We start from the raw sequence: 19659 nt of genomic DNA on the forward strand, positions 1-19659 counted from the left end.
TGTGCAAGAAAAGTACCAATAATGTGATTCAATCAATAAAGAACTAATCTATTAATGAAAATAATCAAGAAACATTTAGATCTAATTACCGGAAATAAAAAAGAATAAAAAATCTACCGAAAACCCTAATCGACTATTTGAAAAATTCTAAATAATTAATTAAAACTAAATAATGAATTAAAGAATCTATTCTAAATTGAATCTAACCTAGATTTGAACCTAAACTAATAAGAAATCATGAAAATAATAAAAACAACCTATTCTACAACTAACGATTTCAAGAAAAACCCAAAACTATGCTAAAAAACCAAGAAAATCGATAAAACCCTAATTTTGCCTAATTTATTTTTTAGAAAAACCTAAATCTAAAACTAAAGAAACTCAGATCTAATCTAAAACTACTCTAAAATTAATCTAATCAAAGCAAATATAAAAATAAACTACGCTACGAATCTATACATATAGATTTTACAAACCAGAACTTACCTGACGAGCCTTTTCGGTTAAGTTCTTTGACCCGGATGACTCAAGACTCAAATGAAATACCACCAAGAAAATGATCAGACCACATAAACGTATTCTAGACACCAAATAACACCAAATACCAAAAACAAAAAACAAAACGAAAAACAAAAGGAGCCAAGATTGGGTTCTTCATACAAAATAAAGTCTTAAAGACCAAAAAGTTTTAAAGACCTAATACCAAAAATAAAGTTTATACATTCTTTTTGTTGCTGGAATCTATTTTTGGCTGCATCATGTTGGAGACTGAGTTGACGAAGAGGGAGATCAATGGTGGAGAAAAGAGAGTGGTTGGTTGCAAAGGGAGAGTTTTCTCAACCGGCCGATCATGAAGGTAGATGGTGATTCGTACCAAATCTGAGTTAAAGCCTCCAACCATGTGTATCTGCAAAAAAACAAAACCAAAACAACAACAAAAAACACAAAAATAATGGAGGGAAAGAAGATCGAAAATCGCAGGCGAGGAAGAACAAGGAAGAAGAAAAAGAAGTCAGAAAGCAAAAGGGAAGAAAGTGTTTGGGAGAGAGGGTGGCATAAAACCCTAGGGGAAGACAATGAACAATGGTTGGACATTTTATTTTTATAAAAATAATTTCTAAAAATTACAAAATAGGTCCCTATTTTAACTATTTCCAAAATAGTACTCGAAACCTTTTAAAATTGCTAAAGAATGCATGTGCCATTTTCAAAAAGGACTTTTCTAAAAGTATTCATGTATGGATCTTGGATTTGGGTTTAAGAGAACATGTGAACCAGATCCCAATGCTACTTGCACAATTTTGGATTGGATTTGGATCCGATTCGCATCGATACGAACCCAATTTCTCAGAAAATGCTCTAACTTCCTCGTTTTAACTCTGATTCTGATGAAATTTGAACCGTAGTTCCTTCACACCTAAAACAACATAAACATAAGTTTTTATCCTTAAAAATACATATAAATGTATAAATTATTAATAAAAAAGATGTGCATTTCATGCATCATCACTAATCCTAGCCTAGCTGACCCACCTAGCCCACTAGCCTAGTTCTAGTCCACATTGGACCCAGTTTAGAGTCCAAATCCTCAGCTCTCACCCATATCTATCTCATGTCAAGACAAAGTGTTGCTCGTGCTCCTGCGTTTGTCTAACATATAAAGGGCAATCTAAAGCCGAGATGAGTTTGGTTGTACATTATTTGTTATTTTATTTGTTTCATGCATTTTATTAAGTTTAGATTATTCTAACGACAACATATTTTAGTTTTTTAGAGAAATTCGTACAAAGAATCTTTGATTCTTACCTAGTACTTCATATGTTTTTCACAGAACCTAGAGCTCAGTGATGAGGATGGTTGCATCAGGGATCTTACGAGATCGCGTGACTTACTTTTGTTATTCTTAGATAGTGTGGCTCTAGGATTTTATACTTTAAATTAAATATTATTCTTAGACATTGGTTTATTGATTAATAAAGTTAGCTATTTTATTTGATGATTTAATATAAAGATCACTTGTGGTTTGAAAGTTGTTAAGTCTGTGAGGCCTTAGATCCTTGGGTTTTGGTTTTCGTAATTGTTTAAAAAAATTACTTTTCAAAAGGGATGAGTTGGGGTCGTTACAGAATTGGTATCAGAGCCAAACCAAAAATTCTTGCATTTGAACTATTTTTGTATTATAACCTTGTCTTTTGGTATTTGAGCCCTGTCAGAAAGTCATGACTCACACTCTAAAGTAGACTCCATCAGTGGTAAGAGCTACTTGATATTTATATCCTTACTGTTGTGAAATTGTTTAATTTCTATGTTGTTGACAATAGGGATAACTTAATTTAATTCCTTATGTGTGAATTAAGAAATTGATGTGATTGTATAGTTATGATCTTTGTGAGGATCAATGTTAAGGAGGGTAAGTTTGATTCGGGCATAAAATTCTGATAAATTTTCATATTCTAAATGTATACCCATGCCCGAGCTCCGTCTTCTAGTGTCCCCGCTGACTGACAAGAGCAGAGCAATTTCATTGTGAATGCGCTTAACACCCTGATGATGAAAGTGACCATACACGTCCAGGCGCAGGCTGCACAACAGACAACATGTGATCATCCTGCCGAGGTAACTCTAAATCCTGGCATAGTCACATTCGATAAGTTTTTGAGGTTGGATCCGCCAACCTTCTCTAGGAAAGATGACCCAAAGGCAGCTGAGAGCTGGGTCGAGGAGATCGAGAGAGTGTTCTGTGTCCTGCCTGAGCCCGAGGATAGGCAGACTGATTTTGTTACATATCGGCTGAAGGGCGATGCCAAAAAGTGGTGGGACACCCTACGACAGGTGAAGTATGCTAGAGTGGAGGACATCCCCTAAGAGACATTCAGAGAAGAGTTCCTAGATGAATACTTCCCTTCCAATGCTTGGGAGCGCATGCAGCAAGAGTTCCTCAAGATGGTTCAGGGGAAAATGAGTTTGGTGGACTACACCACCAAATTTTGGAAATTGAAGCGCTAATGCCCTAACCTGTTTGTTGATGATAAGGCGAGAGCAGTAAAGTACATTCAGGAGCTGAAGGACGATCTCTGGGTTCATGTGATGACGAGCCATCCTACGATGTTAGTGATGCGATCGAGTCCACATCCATCTTGAATGAAGAATGAGAGCAGTTCAAGGGTGGATTGCAGAAGAGGGGCAGCAACAGGAGCAGTACCAATGGAGGCGTAAGGAAGAAGCCACCTGCGGGCGATAAGGTGCAAGGGGGCAAGTCAAAGAGGTAGAGGACCCAGCAGAGTGTTATCATTGCAAAATTTTACTTTTGCAAGTTAAACTTACCTTTGAAAAAGATTTTGAAAATAACTCACCTCCGTTTTAAAATGTGGGAAAATTCTGTAGAATGAGACTCGCATGTCGGTACGAGGTTCAACCGTTCCTGGCGCTATAACCAGGGGTAATCGAACCATGGATCAATCATGTGTTTTTCTTTGCTCAACTATCTAAATCGTTATTCTATTTCCTAGATGCACGAAGAATCAGACATGTGCTATGAACTTTCAAGAATTTTGACTGAAAACATGATGCATGCTAAGAATATTTGAAAATTCTTGGAAAAAAGGATGATTGGAAAATCATTTTTCACACTTCGAAAATATTTTTTGAAGAAAGAAAAACTTGAAAAATCGTGAATTGGACTTAGAAAGAGATTTGAAAAAAGAAAAACCATGAAAATTGATTTTTGAAGAAAACCCGAGTAACTTTGAGAAAATTGATTTTTCTGAATTTAAACTCTGAAATAACTCAAAAGGGATGGGCGTGTGGCCCTATGAACTCTTTCATGATGCAGTCTAAACCTAGATGATGCATGGATGCAGTTTGTGAAAATATTTTTTGAAGAATTTGAGAAAATCATTTGTAAAATGATTTATGTGTCTTATAGAATTTAAATAAGATGGATTCACCATATATCCCTGACTAGGGCCATGAATATGTATTGTATATATCTCATTTGATTCTAAAAGGAAAATACTTGGAAAAGCTTTTGAAAATATATAATTATTTCTGAAGATAGTTTAAGAGTGTAGGTTGTTTGTAACTTAAAAGAAGATGATAAATCTGAGTATCGTTCGTATTCTGACTATGGCCACAAATACGAATTCCACTAAGTTTATTAACTCCTTAAAAGCAGGTGCACGTGCCATTCATGTTGACCATTGTGAATTTAAAATATGCATGAATGACAAGCAATAGCAATTATATATCAAAATCAAACTATATGCAAATGCATCATAAGCTAAACATGAAGGAAATTTTCTTATTCCAATATTACAATTACAATTTACATCAATAATAAACTAAAAAAAAATAGAAAAGATAAATAAAGAAAAATACAATCTTGAGCTTCCTTGCAAAATTAGAAAACTTGTTAGTAGAAAAATATTGGCTTTTCTGGATTTATCCAACAATATCTAGAAATTAAGGGATTTATCCAAATATAAGCCATTTTCTGTGCTTTCCTAAAATAAAAATCATTAAATAACATAATGGATGATGCATAACTAAATAAATAATAAAAATAAATAACTTTAAAATTCTAAATTTAGAGAAAATGACTAAAATACCTTTGAAAATTGATGTTTATTGCAAAATAGGGTTACAAACAGGGTTTTTCAGAAAAGATTTTTGTAATACGCTTAATCTGGGGATCAAACAGATTCAAAACAATGCCAAATCGGATGAAGAACACCCTGATATGATTATAAACATGATCAAATCTAAAAAACATGAAAACAATGTATGAAAATAATAAAATATACAAAAAAATAATATTTGACCGTGTTTCAGTTGAATCAGAACTCTGCGGGCATCCTATTTTTGTGATATCACTAAATAACACATCAAATGAATTTCAAAAATCATAAAAATTGACATAGATACTTCTAATAGCTCTGAAAATAAAATGCAATCAAAAAATAAATTTTGGAGATTATTTTTAATATAAATATCAAATAAACGATAAAAAAGGCTAAATAACATGCTTTCTTGTACCTATCCCAGTGTCAGACCATAACGATATATCAAACTGAGATGAAATTTTTTGAAATTTAATAGAAAAAAACTAAACAAATCAATGAAATTAACCCTTTTTACAGATCAGAAATACGATCTTCGGTTAAGGAGAAATCGTTCTGACAAGTTGCCATTGATTCTGACCAACATATAACAGTTCAAGAAAATCAAGTTCTGATTTTGGGTTAAAGAAAAATATAAGACAAACTTCAAAAATCACCAAAATCACACTGAAAAAACTAAAAATTCAGGCAAACATGACACTTTTTACAGATCGGATAGATCATCTCTGGTTCGGGAGAAATCACTCCAACAAGACAACCCAGGGCTTACACAATACCTAACGATTCTAGAGAAATAGGTTTTGGTTTCAGTTTAAATAAAAATAGTAAACGACCATGAAAAATTCTAAAAATTTCATGGAATAAACTAGATGCTCTAACAAGCATGCCACTTTTTATGGATCCAAAATACAATCTTCGATGAGGGAGATATGACCCCAGAAAGATGCTTCTAGGTTTGCAGAGCATTTTCCCAGCTCGGAAAACAGATTATGACTTTGATTTTTGAAAACATGGTTACATAACTCAACAAAATCTATTTTTTTTTACTAAAAACCGTATACATATGTATGGTTCTACCATAAAAAAATCAGATTTAAATAATAAATATAAACTAGTAAAATAATAATATTAACAGGCTTCCAAAATTGAAGACTGTAAAACTAAAACCCTAGAATAAAAAGAAATCTAATTAAGCATGGTAAAATTGATAAAACATGTAAATAATGCTATGAATCATGATTAAATGCATGAACAACTGAAAATAAACATGAACATGATGAAACAAAAATAAAAAACACTTGAAAACATGATCAAGAACTTGATTTAGCCATTAAAAAAGGGACTCGATCCATAGAGGGATCAAATCTCGATCTTTTTTTCGGGCATTAATGAAATAAACGCAAGATAAACATTGTTAATGGATCAAAAATGTGTAAAACACATTAAATAATCAGTAGATCATATTCTTGAATCATGAACATGGTTCTTGAAGCAAAAGATCCAACAAGAAGGGGGAAGACAATGAGGCTTTAATGGAAAATAACAAATAAAAAATAAAATAATAAAGAAGAGGAGGAAATCTCACCTTGGGCTGCTTCAATGGAGGATCTGCTGGAACTTGGAGAAGTTTGATGGAGAAAGAAGGTGGCTGGAGAGAGGGAGAGAATATGATGGGTCAACCCCCTTATGGGTCCCTTTTTATAGATTTTCAAGGCTTAGGTTTAGAGAGTTTCGATTTTGTCGAAACTCTCTTAATTTCTTAAGAGATAAGCCAAAAAGGGGGGGGGGGGGTAGGCAATTTTCCTTGGAGAGTTCTAACCTAAAAAAACTCTAACTAATTAGACCTAATTGACTCCTAAATGAATTCTGAAAATTCTCAAATGTGGCGCCACCTATGTGAAAATTTGGTTTTTAAAACCCTAAATAAAGGTTAAAAACAAGGTTAAAATGCTAAAATAAAAATGGAGTTTTTAAATCAATTAGACTTTGTCTTTTCAAACTTCAACTTGGTTAAAACACTAACTAAACCTAAACTAACTTAAATACATTCAAATGTGGTGCCACCTAATGTGGGCCCCATTTGGTTTTCAAAAATGATTTTAAAGGGGCGAAAATAAAGGGGTTAAAAACAATATTTTCAAAAACCTTTTAAAAGACACCTATATTTGTAAAAAAAATTGTATTTTTGAAATAAGTAAGACATGAAATAAAATAAAATAGAATAAATATGAAAAAAATTAGGGTTTGGCGCCCCCTGCAAGGTGGGCCCCACTTAAAGAAAATTGAGAAATTGATTTAGGAATCAAATTTAAAACGAATCCAGATTATTTTCCTAAGAAAAATGTTTTGAAATAAAGAATGTAAAGCCCTGGGGGTTGGCCAAATGGCGAAAACTGGTTTTAAAACCTAGGTTTTATAAATTAATTTCGAAAGAAAGGTTTCAAAATTGAGTATGGATTTGATATTTTGAAAACAAGAGTGTTGGATCTCGAAAATGACATGCAATGACATGAAATGCAAAAAAATGATATGAAATGACATGTAAAATGCAAACCCTGGATGAGGGATTTTAAGTCCCAGACCCCTGGCATGGACAAGGAATTGAAAATTTCCGTCCGAGGATAGAAATTGGGTATTGGATATTGGATATTGGATACAATCCAAATGTGAATTGGATCTCGAATATATCTAAAATATCAGAAAAGGAATTGATTCTAGCCCAGATTGGCAATTGTACCAGCTTGAAAAGTGATAGAAACGATGTTTTGAATAAAATGACTTCAGAAATTATTTTGCCTCTACAGGGCAGAGAGTGACACTGAAAAACATGGTTTGAATTTGTTTAAACTGGATTGAACTAGATTTTAGGGGTTTTAAACTCAAATGAACTGAAAGAACACTGACTCAACTAAACTCCAAGACTGGATGATCGGGAAATGGCACAATTCTCAAAGAGATGCTGAGAAATGAACACTAGAGTGAAGTGGGTGACAAGAATGTATTAGGTTTGAGCTGGAGTGGAGGTTGGTTATACTAAGATGAACTGAGTCTGGAGCTCAAACACTAGCTAAACTAACAAGGATTAACTCCATTTTAGCTGAAATGAGCAGAAATGGACTCCAACAGTATGTGAAATAAATTTGAACTAAAACCAAGCCAATTGCACTCCTGGTGAGCTCAAATTAGACTCACGAGAACAAGATTGATTAGAATTAACTGACTCGAGAATAATTGACTGAGATTCGAGCTTAAAATGAGCTCATTTCTCAAGAAATGATCCAATTTTAGTCAAAATGGTACGAAATGAATATGATTCGCTCATTATGAGCTCAAGGGAGCTAGAAATGACATACATTCTAACTATTCTAAACTTAAAATGAGCTTGACTGGGTCTAACTGGCAACGATTTTGGGTGACTTAGGGGTAGAATGGTAATTTTACTAATAAAAAAAAAGGGAAAATGGCACCTAAACTGGGACCGGACCTAGGGGTAGACTGACCTAAGGGGATTGACATCTGTTGACAGGGGGTGTTTGAAAATGAACGAGAAAAATTTGGGGTATTTACACAGGGGCACCAGCTGGGGCCCCAGTAGAGGAAGTAGCAGGGGAGAGTCCAGTCAGTGTCTCAAATGTGTAACAAGGGTCACCCTCAGGGCTCTTGTCCACACTTAAAGGAGGTCTGCTACTAGTATCAGCAACTCAAACATATCGCCACTTACTGTCCAAACAAGCCAGCAACTCAGGGAGGACAACAACAACAACATTAGTAACAGAGGCCTCAACAACAGGCATAGCGAAGGATGAATGAGTGTGCATTGCCACAGCTGCCGCGCAGGGCGATTAGGCTGACCTGATCGAAGGTATTGTCGTAATCGTTGAGCACTGTGCTCGTGTGATGTTCGATTCGGGTGCTACCCATTCTTTTATCTCATCTTCTTTTGTGAGTTTACTCGACCTTATTCTGTCTAGCCTAGATAAGGCTCTCAATGTGATGTCTCCTATGAGTGCATCTACTTGTTGTGGGAAGTACCTTTCTGCAGTTCGAGTAGTCATTGAGGGGCATGAGTTGTCGCCCAACCTGATCATACTGGACATGACCTTCTATGATGTCATATTGGGTATGAACTGATTGTCTATACATAATGTTACCCTTCAGTGTCATGAGAAGAAGGTTTTGTTGGAGCGCCCCGACTTGTCTATGCTGGTGTTTCAGGCGGCTAGGCCTGCAAGTGAGGTAAAGATCGTATGAGCGTTGAAGATCTCTAAGTACCACAAGCAAGGTTGTATGGTGTTCTTGGTCAGCGTGTCTGTGACGGACAGTCAGGCTACACCTTTGGAGTAGTTAGACATGGTTTATGAGTTTTTAGACATTTTTTTTAAGGACTTGCTAGGTTTGCCACCTCAGAGGGAGATCGAGTTCTCGATCGAGTGCCTTATCGTATGGCACATGAAGAGTTGGTTGAGCTGAATAAGTAGTTGCTGGAACTTCTTGACAAGGGCTTCATCAAGCCGAGTGTGTCCCCTTGGGGTGCACCTATTATTTTTATCAAGAAGAATGATGGGCCATGCGACTCTGTATAGACTACCACATGTTGAACCAGATAACCGCGAAGAACAAGTACCATTTGCCTATGATTGATGACATGTTCAACCAGTTGAGTAAGGCAAAGGTGTTCTCCAAGATCGATCTTCGTTTCGGGTACCATCAGTTGTAGATCATGATATAGGATGTTTTGAAGACTGCATTCAGGTCCAAATACGGGCAGTACGAGTTCTTGGTGATGTCTTTTGGACACACCAATGCCCTTGCAATGTTTATGGATCTGATGAATCTGGTCTTCAGTTTATGACTGGATTCGTTTGTCATTGTGTTTATCGATGATATTCTGATCTATGACAAGAGCGTGGAGGAGCACCGAGAGCATCTGTAGATCGTGTTGCAGACACTGAGAGAACATAAGTTGTATGCTAAGTTCTCGAAGTGTGAATTTTGGCTTGAGAGAGTGATATATCTCGGCCACGTGATCTCAGAGAAGGGCATGGAGGTTGATCCAGCCAAGGTGGAGGCAATGTTTTCTTGGAAGTAGCCAAAGACAGTTACAAAGACCAGGAGTTTCTTGGGATTGGCACACTATTACTGTTGATTTATCTAGGACTTCTCATGTATAGCTGCTCCAATGACTCGACTTTTGTAGAAGGGGTAAAGTTTGTTTGGTCACCTCAGTGCGAGGAGAGCTTCCACGAGCTGAAGAGGAGGTTGACCTCAATCCCAGTGTTGTCTTTTCCTTTTAGGATTGGTGGGTTCATAGTGTACAATAATGCTTCAAAAACCGGATTGGGTTGTATCTTGATGCAACATAGAAGGGTTATCACATACGCTTCTCGGCAGTTGAAGGTACACGAGAAGAACTACCTCATGTATGACTTCGAGTTAGCAGCAGTTGTCTTCGCACTGAAGATCTGGTGTCACTATCTTTATGGAAAATAGATTGAGGTCCTTTCTAATCACAAGAGCCTAAAGTACATATTTACGCAACGTGATCTGAATTTGAGGCAGTGCAGGTGGTTGGAGTTCCTGAAGGACTAAGAGTTCTTCATCGCTTACCACCCTGGTAAGGCGAATGTAGTGGCAGATGCACTTAGCAGAAAGACATCAGTCACGACAACTAGTTTGATCGGGCACTGTTGGGATTTGATCGAGGAGTTTATTAGGTGGCAACTTTTTGCAAATGATTTCGGATACATCCTTTGTGCTGGGATGCAGGTGTGACCTAAAATCATAGACCGTATTAAGGAGTTACAGTCAGTCGATCCGGAATTTGAGAGGTTGTGTGTGAGTGCACAAAAGCTTGAAACGTAGTTTCTCTATAAGGAGGACGAGACCATTATATTTGGAGACAGATGGTGGGTTTTGAAGCCACTACGGGAGGAGCCGATGAGTGAAACCCACAGGTCGAGGTATTTCGTTCACCCTGGTTCTACCAAGATGGTTAAGGATCTCCAACGGACTTATTGGTAGATCAGGATGAAGCGAGATATCGCAGAGTTCGTATCTCGGTGCCTCACCTGCCAACAAGTGAAGATTGAGCATCAGAGGCCTAGTGGACTTCTTCAGCTACTACACATTTTAGAGTAAAAGTTGGGTGACATCTCGATGGACTTCATCATGAGGTTGTCGAGGACCCATCGTCAACACGATGCCATCTGGGTGGTAGTGGATAGGTTGACAAAGAGTGCCCATTTTCAGCCGATAAGAATCAGTCTAACAGATCTTTATATGGATGAGATTGTCCAACTTCACGGGGTACCACGTTCGATCATGTCAAATCAAGACCCCCGCTTCACGTCTCATTTCTGGTGCCAGTTGTAGAAGGTCTTTGGTACCACATTGAAGTTCAGCATAGCTTTTTATCCATAGATTGATAGGCAGACAAAGCGCATAATGTAGACGCTTGAAGATATGCTTAGAGCGTGTGCATTGGATTGGGCAGGAGAGTGGGATAGGCATGTGAAGGTTGCAGAGTTCTCGTACAACAAAAATTACCATGACAGTATTGGTATGGCCCCGTACAAAGCTCTGTATGGTTGACCATGCAGATCTCCGATATGCTGAGATGAGGTTAGAGTGAAAACAGTGGAGTCTCCAGAGTCCATCCAGCACTACTCAGACCAAGTGTGGTTGATCTGGCAGAGGTTTGTCGCAATGCAGAGCAGGCAGAAGAGCTATGCCAATCAACGACGTAGAGAGCTCAATTTTGACGTGGGCGATCATATGTTTCTTCAGATATCGCCTATGAAGAGTGTTCTAGTTCAGGAAGAAGAAAAAGTTGAGTCCTCGGTATGTTGGACCTTTTGATATCCTGGAACGCATTGGTGAATCAGCGTATTGGATGACGCTTCCTCCTCAATTTTCCTAGATTCACAACATCTTCCACGTCTCGATGTTGAGGAAGTATGTGCTTGACCCCTAACATGTGATCTACTATGAGGCGGTTGAGGTACAACCTTACCTGACGACAGATGAGAGGACAGTTGAGATTGTGGATCGTTAGGAGAGGACACTGTGAAGTATAATGATCTCGTTCGTGAAGGTGCGTTGGCAGCATCACAGACTGAATGAGTGCACCTGAGAGCCCGAGGCCGATATGTGTGACCACTATCCACATCTTTTTAGTATGTTCTAATTTTGTAGATGAAATTCTTTTAAGGGGGTTGGGATGTAATATCGTGTACTTTTCCTTCGTTATAAATTTTGAGGTTTCTAAAAAAATTGACTAAGTACTTTGAAAGTCAATAAAAAACTTTGATTTTTTGGTGGCGTCAATTGAGTCTGGGAATAAACCAAGACCTATTGACAAGACCTAAATGAGCCAATTAAGATTTACTAAAACTTTTTTATTTTTGACCTTAAAAATTAAGCAAAATTTAGGTTAAATTCAGGCAAAATTCGGAGGCAGAATTAAGGTAATATATCATTAGATGCGTCTCAAAATTTTGAAAACATTAATATTTTGTTTTTCTGAATTCGGGCTACGGTTGGCCTGAAAATCATATTTTTTCAAAAATGACCTACCTCAATATGATTGGTTCTGGATTGGATCGGATCAGATCTGATCTGATCTATTTGATCCAAGTTAATATGGATCTGGACCCTGTCCAAGACCCATATTAATTAGGATATGGTCTAGTTTTAAATCTATACGAATATTGGATATGGATTTAGATCTTGGATCTGGATCCAAATCGAAAATCCAAGTCTAACTAATTTAAAGTTTTAAATTCAATATGTAAGTTAAATTGAATAAAATTTGAAGTTAAAAAGACTCCCAAAGGGGGAAGACACCCTCTGAAACTTTCTAAAAATTCATTATTTAATAAATAATTAATAAATTATCAAAAATAAATTAATTATAAAAATTTATTTTGGATATGGCAGAGTTCTACATTTGTAGAACACTATCTATTATGTAGGGATTCTAGAGAGGGGTGTCACCCTCTAGAAGAGCCAAATGTGGTTAAAGTAAAATAGTAAAAAAATAAAATAAAATAAGAGAATAAATAGGAGTAGTTAGAGGGAGATAGAGTTCTACATTTTATAGAACTGTATCCTCTACAGAAGGACTCCAGAAGAGACGTCACCCTCTCTCTAGAATACCAAAAAAAAAAAAAAGAGGAAAAGGAAAGGCAAGAAGAAGAAGAAGAAGATGGAGAAGAAAGAAAGGAAGATCCTTTTCGATCGTCGATATAGTCTTTTTTCGATCTCTGCCATCTCCAATAGAAGGTACGGGTTTCTTTCTTGATTAGAACGAAGAGAAATAGTCTAAATCCAGTTTATGTGAGATTTTAGTGGGAAAAGGGGGAAATCTGAACTGGAATACACACACACACATACGTATACATGGGTCGATTTTCCCTTTCTTTTCTTTCACCCTATATATATATATATATGTATATATATATATATATATATGTGTGTGTGTGTGTGTGTGTGTGTGTGTGTGTGTGTATGTGTATATATATATGTTGTTAAATCAACCATTGATTTTCTCTTTAACATATACATGATTTCTGATTTCGTGCTTATAGTTTTTATGTTTTAAAGCTGAATCTGTCTTGCGTGTTATTTTTCTGCATATTTCTTAGTTTTGAATATTTTAAAAACTCGAAAAAAAATCTGATATGCCATTGTACATGTGGACAGATCTGTCCGACTGTGCATACAGACAAATCTGGACAGGTCTGTCTAAATATGCATGTGGTCAGATTCGGATAGATCTGCAGATTTTCATAGCTTCGCAGATTTGATCTAGATCTGTTAATTTTTGTGTGCACGCAAGCAAATCGGGCCTACCACAAGGCCCAATATATATATATATATATATATATATATATATATAGGGGATCAGTCAGGTATATAAGGCTCCCATTGAGGTCTGGTTTTGGATCAGATCTGATCCAAACTAGACCTATCATAGGCCCCCTTTATGCCGTCCATAAACCTTTCTTTTTACTGAAAAAATGGACTAATGTCCCTACCATGAGCTGTTACTGAACAACTGTGCTTTTGGTCATGTTATCGGCTGGAATCAAATCTGATCAGACTACATCAAATCTGATTCCTAGTCGACAACCTCATCAAGTTGAATCCACAACATACACATTGTTTTTAATCAGCCTGTGTATGGGTTGGTTTTAATGGCTGACACACTTGAAAATATGTAGTTACCTACTTAATTTCATCTAGCAGCAACTGTAATGTTAATGTATGTTTTATTTTCATGTTTATTGTGAATAGATTCTGCATTGATGTAGTTTCTGGATTACTGCCCATGTTCTTTTTTTTAGCATGCTAATTCCTCTTTTTGACTGTTGGTAAGGCTATGTATTAGCCTCATGTTTTTCCAGTATGTTGTTCTGTCTTATGGGATTGTTTTAATGTCTATGCATCATAATTACTTTTATTTTCTAGCATAGAAATATGAACCAATATACATTTTTCTAATATGTTGGTTTTCTGCATTGTGTGCTGGCATAAACATGAAACAACCATGTATTTTCCAACATGTTATTTCTTTGCATAAGCATGCATCATCAGAGTATAATTCACCATATTCTTCTTCTATATATATGTGAATTAAACATGTGATTTATCCGGTTTTCATTGGGTTGTTGTAGGGCAAACCAATACTGCACATTTATGTGCAACATTGTCCACTGTCCACTGCCTTTGGCTGCATGTTTCTGCATGAGAAACATGCTGCCAATAGTATGCTACTGCTATCCTACACTTTGCAGCAACATAGCTATAACTCGATAGTTATGTTCAGTATCCTGAAAATGCCTAGTTTTTGGTGCATGTGAATAGCAAAAGTGTTTATTGGTTATATATGATCATGCAAATGAATATTATGTTGGCATATATGTGCATATCATGAACATGAAATTTCTGAAGTTAATTTTATGTTGCACTAAAATGATCATATACATGTTGAGATGTTATGCATACATAAATCATGAAATAATACATGTAAGAATTTGTGAGTATTAATATGCAATTTGTGTTGTATGTACATTCTTGTTGATTATGAATGATGTGCATTGTGGACATGTTTTAATAGTTTTGTGTGCATGTTCACTGTGGATTTTGCATAAGATGCATCAATGATCAGATGTGAACCATTGTAGGCCATGTGGGTCAGGAGCATGTGTTGCTCCAAGATTAGTGTTTATGCATTGCAAATTTCACTCTTGATATTTTTGGCTTTCTGAATTAATTGCACTGTTAAAATTATGGTGGGCCAAGTCCCGTGTTGTGTTTTGCATGTTGATTTGCAAAATGATTTACATGTAGAGAATTTGATTTTTGTTAAAAAGATAAGTAATATATTTAATATTTTTTCTTCCTAGATGTCCCTTCCACAGTGTGGGAATCCTTGATGAAGGTTTTGGAGAAACCACGAGGATACTAAAACTCTATGTACGTTTGTGCCCCTAAACCCGATAGGATGGTTCACCTGCCAACCACAGTTTTAGAGAGTTTTCAGCAACTTTGCCTTGGGGTGATGTTGTAGATACAACTGTTGTTATTGATATAACAAGAAAATGACATCAGTGGATGTTGATTTTTCTGGTGTACCAACATTGGATCTTGATTTTTAATATTCTGATAGATAGTGTTGACTCCTGATATCGATCGAGGAACAAGTGTGAAACTCAGTAATAAAATAAAAATTATATGTGATGCTACAACTGAAAACCTGTCTTGAACTTTGAGAATTGTGGTGCTCATTTTGAGTATCCGCTGGTTTAATGAAAAGTGAAACTAAACTTATGTGCATTTAATAGGAACATGCATGCAAAAGAGAACTCTAATAATAACTTAATAAATTGTTCATGCATGTGCATTAGTTCATGCATTCTTACTTGTTTTATGTGAGATATTTTGATTACATGATAATTGCTTTTAAATACTTGAATGTTAATTAAATTATGAGATTGTTGTAATTATGTTTCTCTGAAAACTTGTATGAAATTTATTTATGTTTTTTCTTGCCTATTTGAATTTTTAAAGAAATTCATACAAAGAACCTTTCATTCTTACTCAGTACTTCATATGTTTTTCACAAAACCTGATTAAGATGACTGCATCAAAAAGCCTGCGAGATCACGCAAGTTACTTTTGTTATTCTTGAAAAGTGTGGCTTTAAGATTTTATACTTTAATTTAAATTTTGTTTTTAGACATTGGTTTATTAATTAATAAAATTAGCTACTTGATTTGATGGTTCAATGTAAAAATCACTTATAGTTTGAAAGTTGTTAAATCTGTGAGGCCCTGAATCTTTGTGTTTTGGTTTCTATAATTGGTTTAAAAAAAAATACTTTTCAATGAAAATGAGTTAGGGTCATTACATTTACGATTAACAAAAAAGATCATATAAATAACATAACATAATTTTTTGCGCGCTTCATGAGATCCTCAAAAAAAATGTACAGACCTCCCTTTAAGTGAAAGTTTGTGATACCTAACTGCATAAATAACATGCAAAAAGTAAAAAAGTCACAATGCAGTTGACTATATTTTTTTTTGGTCATAAGCAGATTTAGCAAATTGTATTATTTTTAAGGAGATACATTATTGATAATTTTTTGAATGTTCTATGCCATAAGTAGTTAGTTCAATGTTCCAAACTCTTATTTTGTGGATTATAAACCATGAATTTCTTTTTATTAATAGATGGGGTTAGGCAGACACCGTCCAGATTACAAAGATATTACATTTGCTTTAATCACAATTAGAAAGCAGTCCAATCTGGTGGTTTCTCCGTTCAGCATACATGAGCACCCTTTACAGTTTACAAACAAATCAATTGCTGGCTAGAGCTAAACAAAAAGAGGATTAGAGATCCCATGAAAACTTCATTCAAGGAATATCTTACTCAACTAGGCGTAGTGGGATGGGGCATAGACCGTTTGACAGGCAGTCTAGGTTCAAATCCCATGGGGGTCACCCCTTGCGTAAGCCCAAGCTTGACGACTCCCTGGGTTTGAGGGGTAAGCCCTCAGAACTTTAGGATGACATGAACAGTGACCATAAGTATGGCAGGCTGAGCCAACGTGGCTAGGTCTCTGTCTGGGACGGTTTCTCCCAGTAAAAAAAATAAGACAAAGGAAAGCACCTAGGATTCCTACTTTGACAGCTTCGATGGAGTTTCTACATGAAGGCCTAAAAGGCATGGCCAAGGAAAGAATAATATGATTATCCCTCGGTTTAGCAGGTCAGAGTAGGAATTCTTATGCTCAACTGTGAGGAGTATTTTTACCATTCCCCTGACACAGAGGGTAAGAGATGAAGAATGTTGATCATCCCAGAGGGCAGCCCTTATGCTTAGCCGCATATGTACTAAACGAGAACAGACAAAAGAACAGCCACACCTAAAGTTCACAGATTGAATCTGTCGGCCGTGCCTAAAGTTCGCAGATTACAAATCCAGCATTATATGCTCAAAGCTGAATCCACCAGGTGCAAAAATTTTACAACTAAAAGTCATCCACCATGTATTTACAACAGCTGGAGTAAAATAAACATTTAATCTTCGCTGATGCATTTTATCACCTTCAAGTGACCTCCATCAGGATGACCATCCCCATGCCTAACACATGCCGCAATATGGAGATTCCATGGGAGAATTCTGTGTGCAGCAATCCTTCTGGAATATCAAGCCAAAAGCTGTAGTGCAGCATGAAAAGTTATTACAGAGAACAAGGCTGATGTCCTTGTAAGAACCTGTGGCATTAGTAGGGCTCTCAATGGGTCCAACACTGGTAACATCCCAATTCAGACCTGAATACGAGGGACCTTCCTGGCACTGACCAGCGTCTGAAAGTTCTGCCTTACGTAGTCTAGGTCAAGGTTCAACTTGGAACAAAATCAAGTAGCATCACTTTTTCTCCAAAGTTTGCATGAAAAAAGGTTCAAATATTAGTTGGATCTCATGTCAGACCCAAGTCTGGATTAGTCATCAGAATCAAGATTGGGCCCATCAAACAAACTCACTATCAAAGTAACCAGATAAACTTATCAGGACCACCTAGGCAGTTGCAATTTCAGCTATTAGAGGTTTGACAGTTGGGTGAACGTGAACAACTGAGAGCCTTTTAACATTTCCAAAATATTGCAGTCAGAACTAATACAATTGTTACATATCTAGTTGACCAAGTAAAGAAGTCTGGGATGCCCCATAAAACCTTTAGTCCTGAGGTTCCAAATCTAATATGGGAATGATGTTTAGTGCTGATGAACCAAGATGAACCCCCCGCACTACGCTTCCATACCCAACCTTGATCCTATAACACAGAAGTAAAATTGCATCCCAGAGTGTGGTTCGTCCCTGCAAATGATTCAAGTCAAAAAACCTAAAACCAGAAGGAATCAATCAAAGCGCTTAAATGAACTACAGATTCACCAGTAGGTGAAAGAACATAAAACAGAAGTGTTTGTGATTAATCTCAGCAGCATTATTACTGAGTGACGATAAGAAAATGCGGCCAAAGCTATGGTCTAGTTTATCAATTCACACTGATTCTTAATTAAGGAGAGGATATCAAACGCCTCAATTCTAATGCAAGAAAGAAAATATATTTGCCAGCAGAATTCCATGTCCATCCAGATAGTAGCAACACACCAGAAGATCCTGCCTTTGATCAAGGCATTGCATGAAGTCGGAATACATGCCCTTTTTATCATCACTAAAAACCAAACAATCGGTTTTAAACTTCTATGTTATATCACGTCACAATAAGATATTTATTTTCAAATAACCCCATACACCCTCTAGTGCCCTAAAATAATCCTACCGGACACCAGAACTATCCGGATCCGTAAGATCCGACACCTAAAAAAATACACATGATTCCAATATTCGCAAAAATGGAATCACAACAAAAGGTATTTTCTGAGAAGATAAAAAACAAAATTCTCAGAAATTAAGATGTGCCAAAATGATGGATTTACCCCGGAGATCCATTTGGACCCGAATAAGCCAATGGAATTGGATATTCTAGGATATCGGATCCCAGATCGGGTCTGGAGAGTTGGATTTGCATCCAACTCGTCTTCAATGCTCTGGTAATCCAGATGCTCTGCATCATTGAGCTTATTATAACTCCACAAATATATTGTGGACTTATTGGCTAAAACAAGAATGAAAGATTGTAAGCCAATTTTAATGCGTAGTCCTACTCGTCAAAGGTTGAGGGACAATAACAAGGAGTTATGTGATGATCCAACAAGATATTGTAGCATATTTGGTATGCTTCAGTACCTTACTTTTACTAGGCTGGATATTGTGTATGAAGTGAATCAAGTATCTCAATCCATGTATTAGCCAGAACTACGCACATGGAAGCAGTGAAAGGCACTTTAAGGTACTTTAAGGGAACTATTGGGGATGGATTATTATATATAAAGAGAGCACAAGAAGATATGCTTACTATTATGGCCTATTAGATGTTGATTGGGCTGGTGATCCAGATAAAAGAAGATCAATATCTAGATATTGCAATTTTATTGGAAGGAATTTGATATCTTGGCGCAGTAGAAAACATAAGAGAGTGGCTAGATCCAACACTAAAGCAGAGTATCGGTCTATGATTGCGGTGACTGCGAAGATCACTTGGATCAGACATATACTAAATGACTTTGATGAGCCCATTATGAAGTCAGTTAAGATTTATCATCAATCCAATTCATCATGGGAAAACAAAGCATATTGAAATTGATCAACATTTCATTAAAACAAAGATTGAATATGTTGGGATGGAGAATCAATTGGCAAATCTCTTCACAAAAGGATTAACAATGCAAAGATTTTGGTTTCTAAAATCCAAGTTGTCCATTATTGAGAACCATTTACAACTTGAGGGAGGCTATCAAGAAGTATGATGAGCTTAGTTGTCAAAGGCGCTAGGCGAAGCCGACGCGGTGAGCCCCTAAAAAGACTAGGAGGGGCCTAGATGGACTAGGCGGTACCCCAAATA

The 19659-nt window shown here is 36.5% G+C and overlaps 1 protein-coding gene across 1 annotated transcript in view; it reads right to left on the bottom strand.

The window, feature by feature from the left end:
• Positions 1-17061: 17061 nt before the first annotated feature.
• LOC149823478 (cytochrome B561, amino-terminal protein) overlaps positions 17062-19659 on the bottom strand; it is a 90016-nt gene continuing 87418 nt past the window's right edge. The window contains exon 7 of the mRNA XM_090018860.1: positions 17062-18011. Coding sequence (XP_089874986.1) covers positions 17871-18011 — 141 coding nt within the window. The 3' untranslated portion in view covers positions 17062-17870. The remainder of the gene's footprint in view (positions 18012-19659) is intronic.

This window comes from Nuphar pumila, chromosome 10 (genome assembly GCF_984573655.1).
Source record: "Nuphar pumila chromosome 10, dmNupPumi1.hap1.1, whole genome shotgun sequence".
In the NCBI taxonomy this organism is placed as follows: Eukaryota; Viridiplantae; Streptophyta; class Magnoliopsida; order Nymphaeales; family Nymphaeaceae; genus Nuphar; species Nuphar pumila.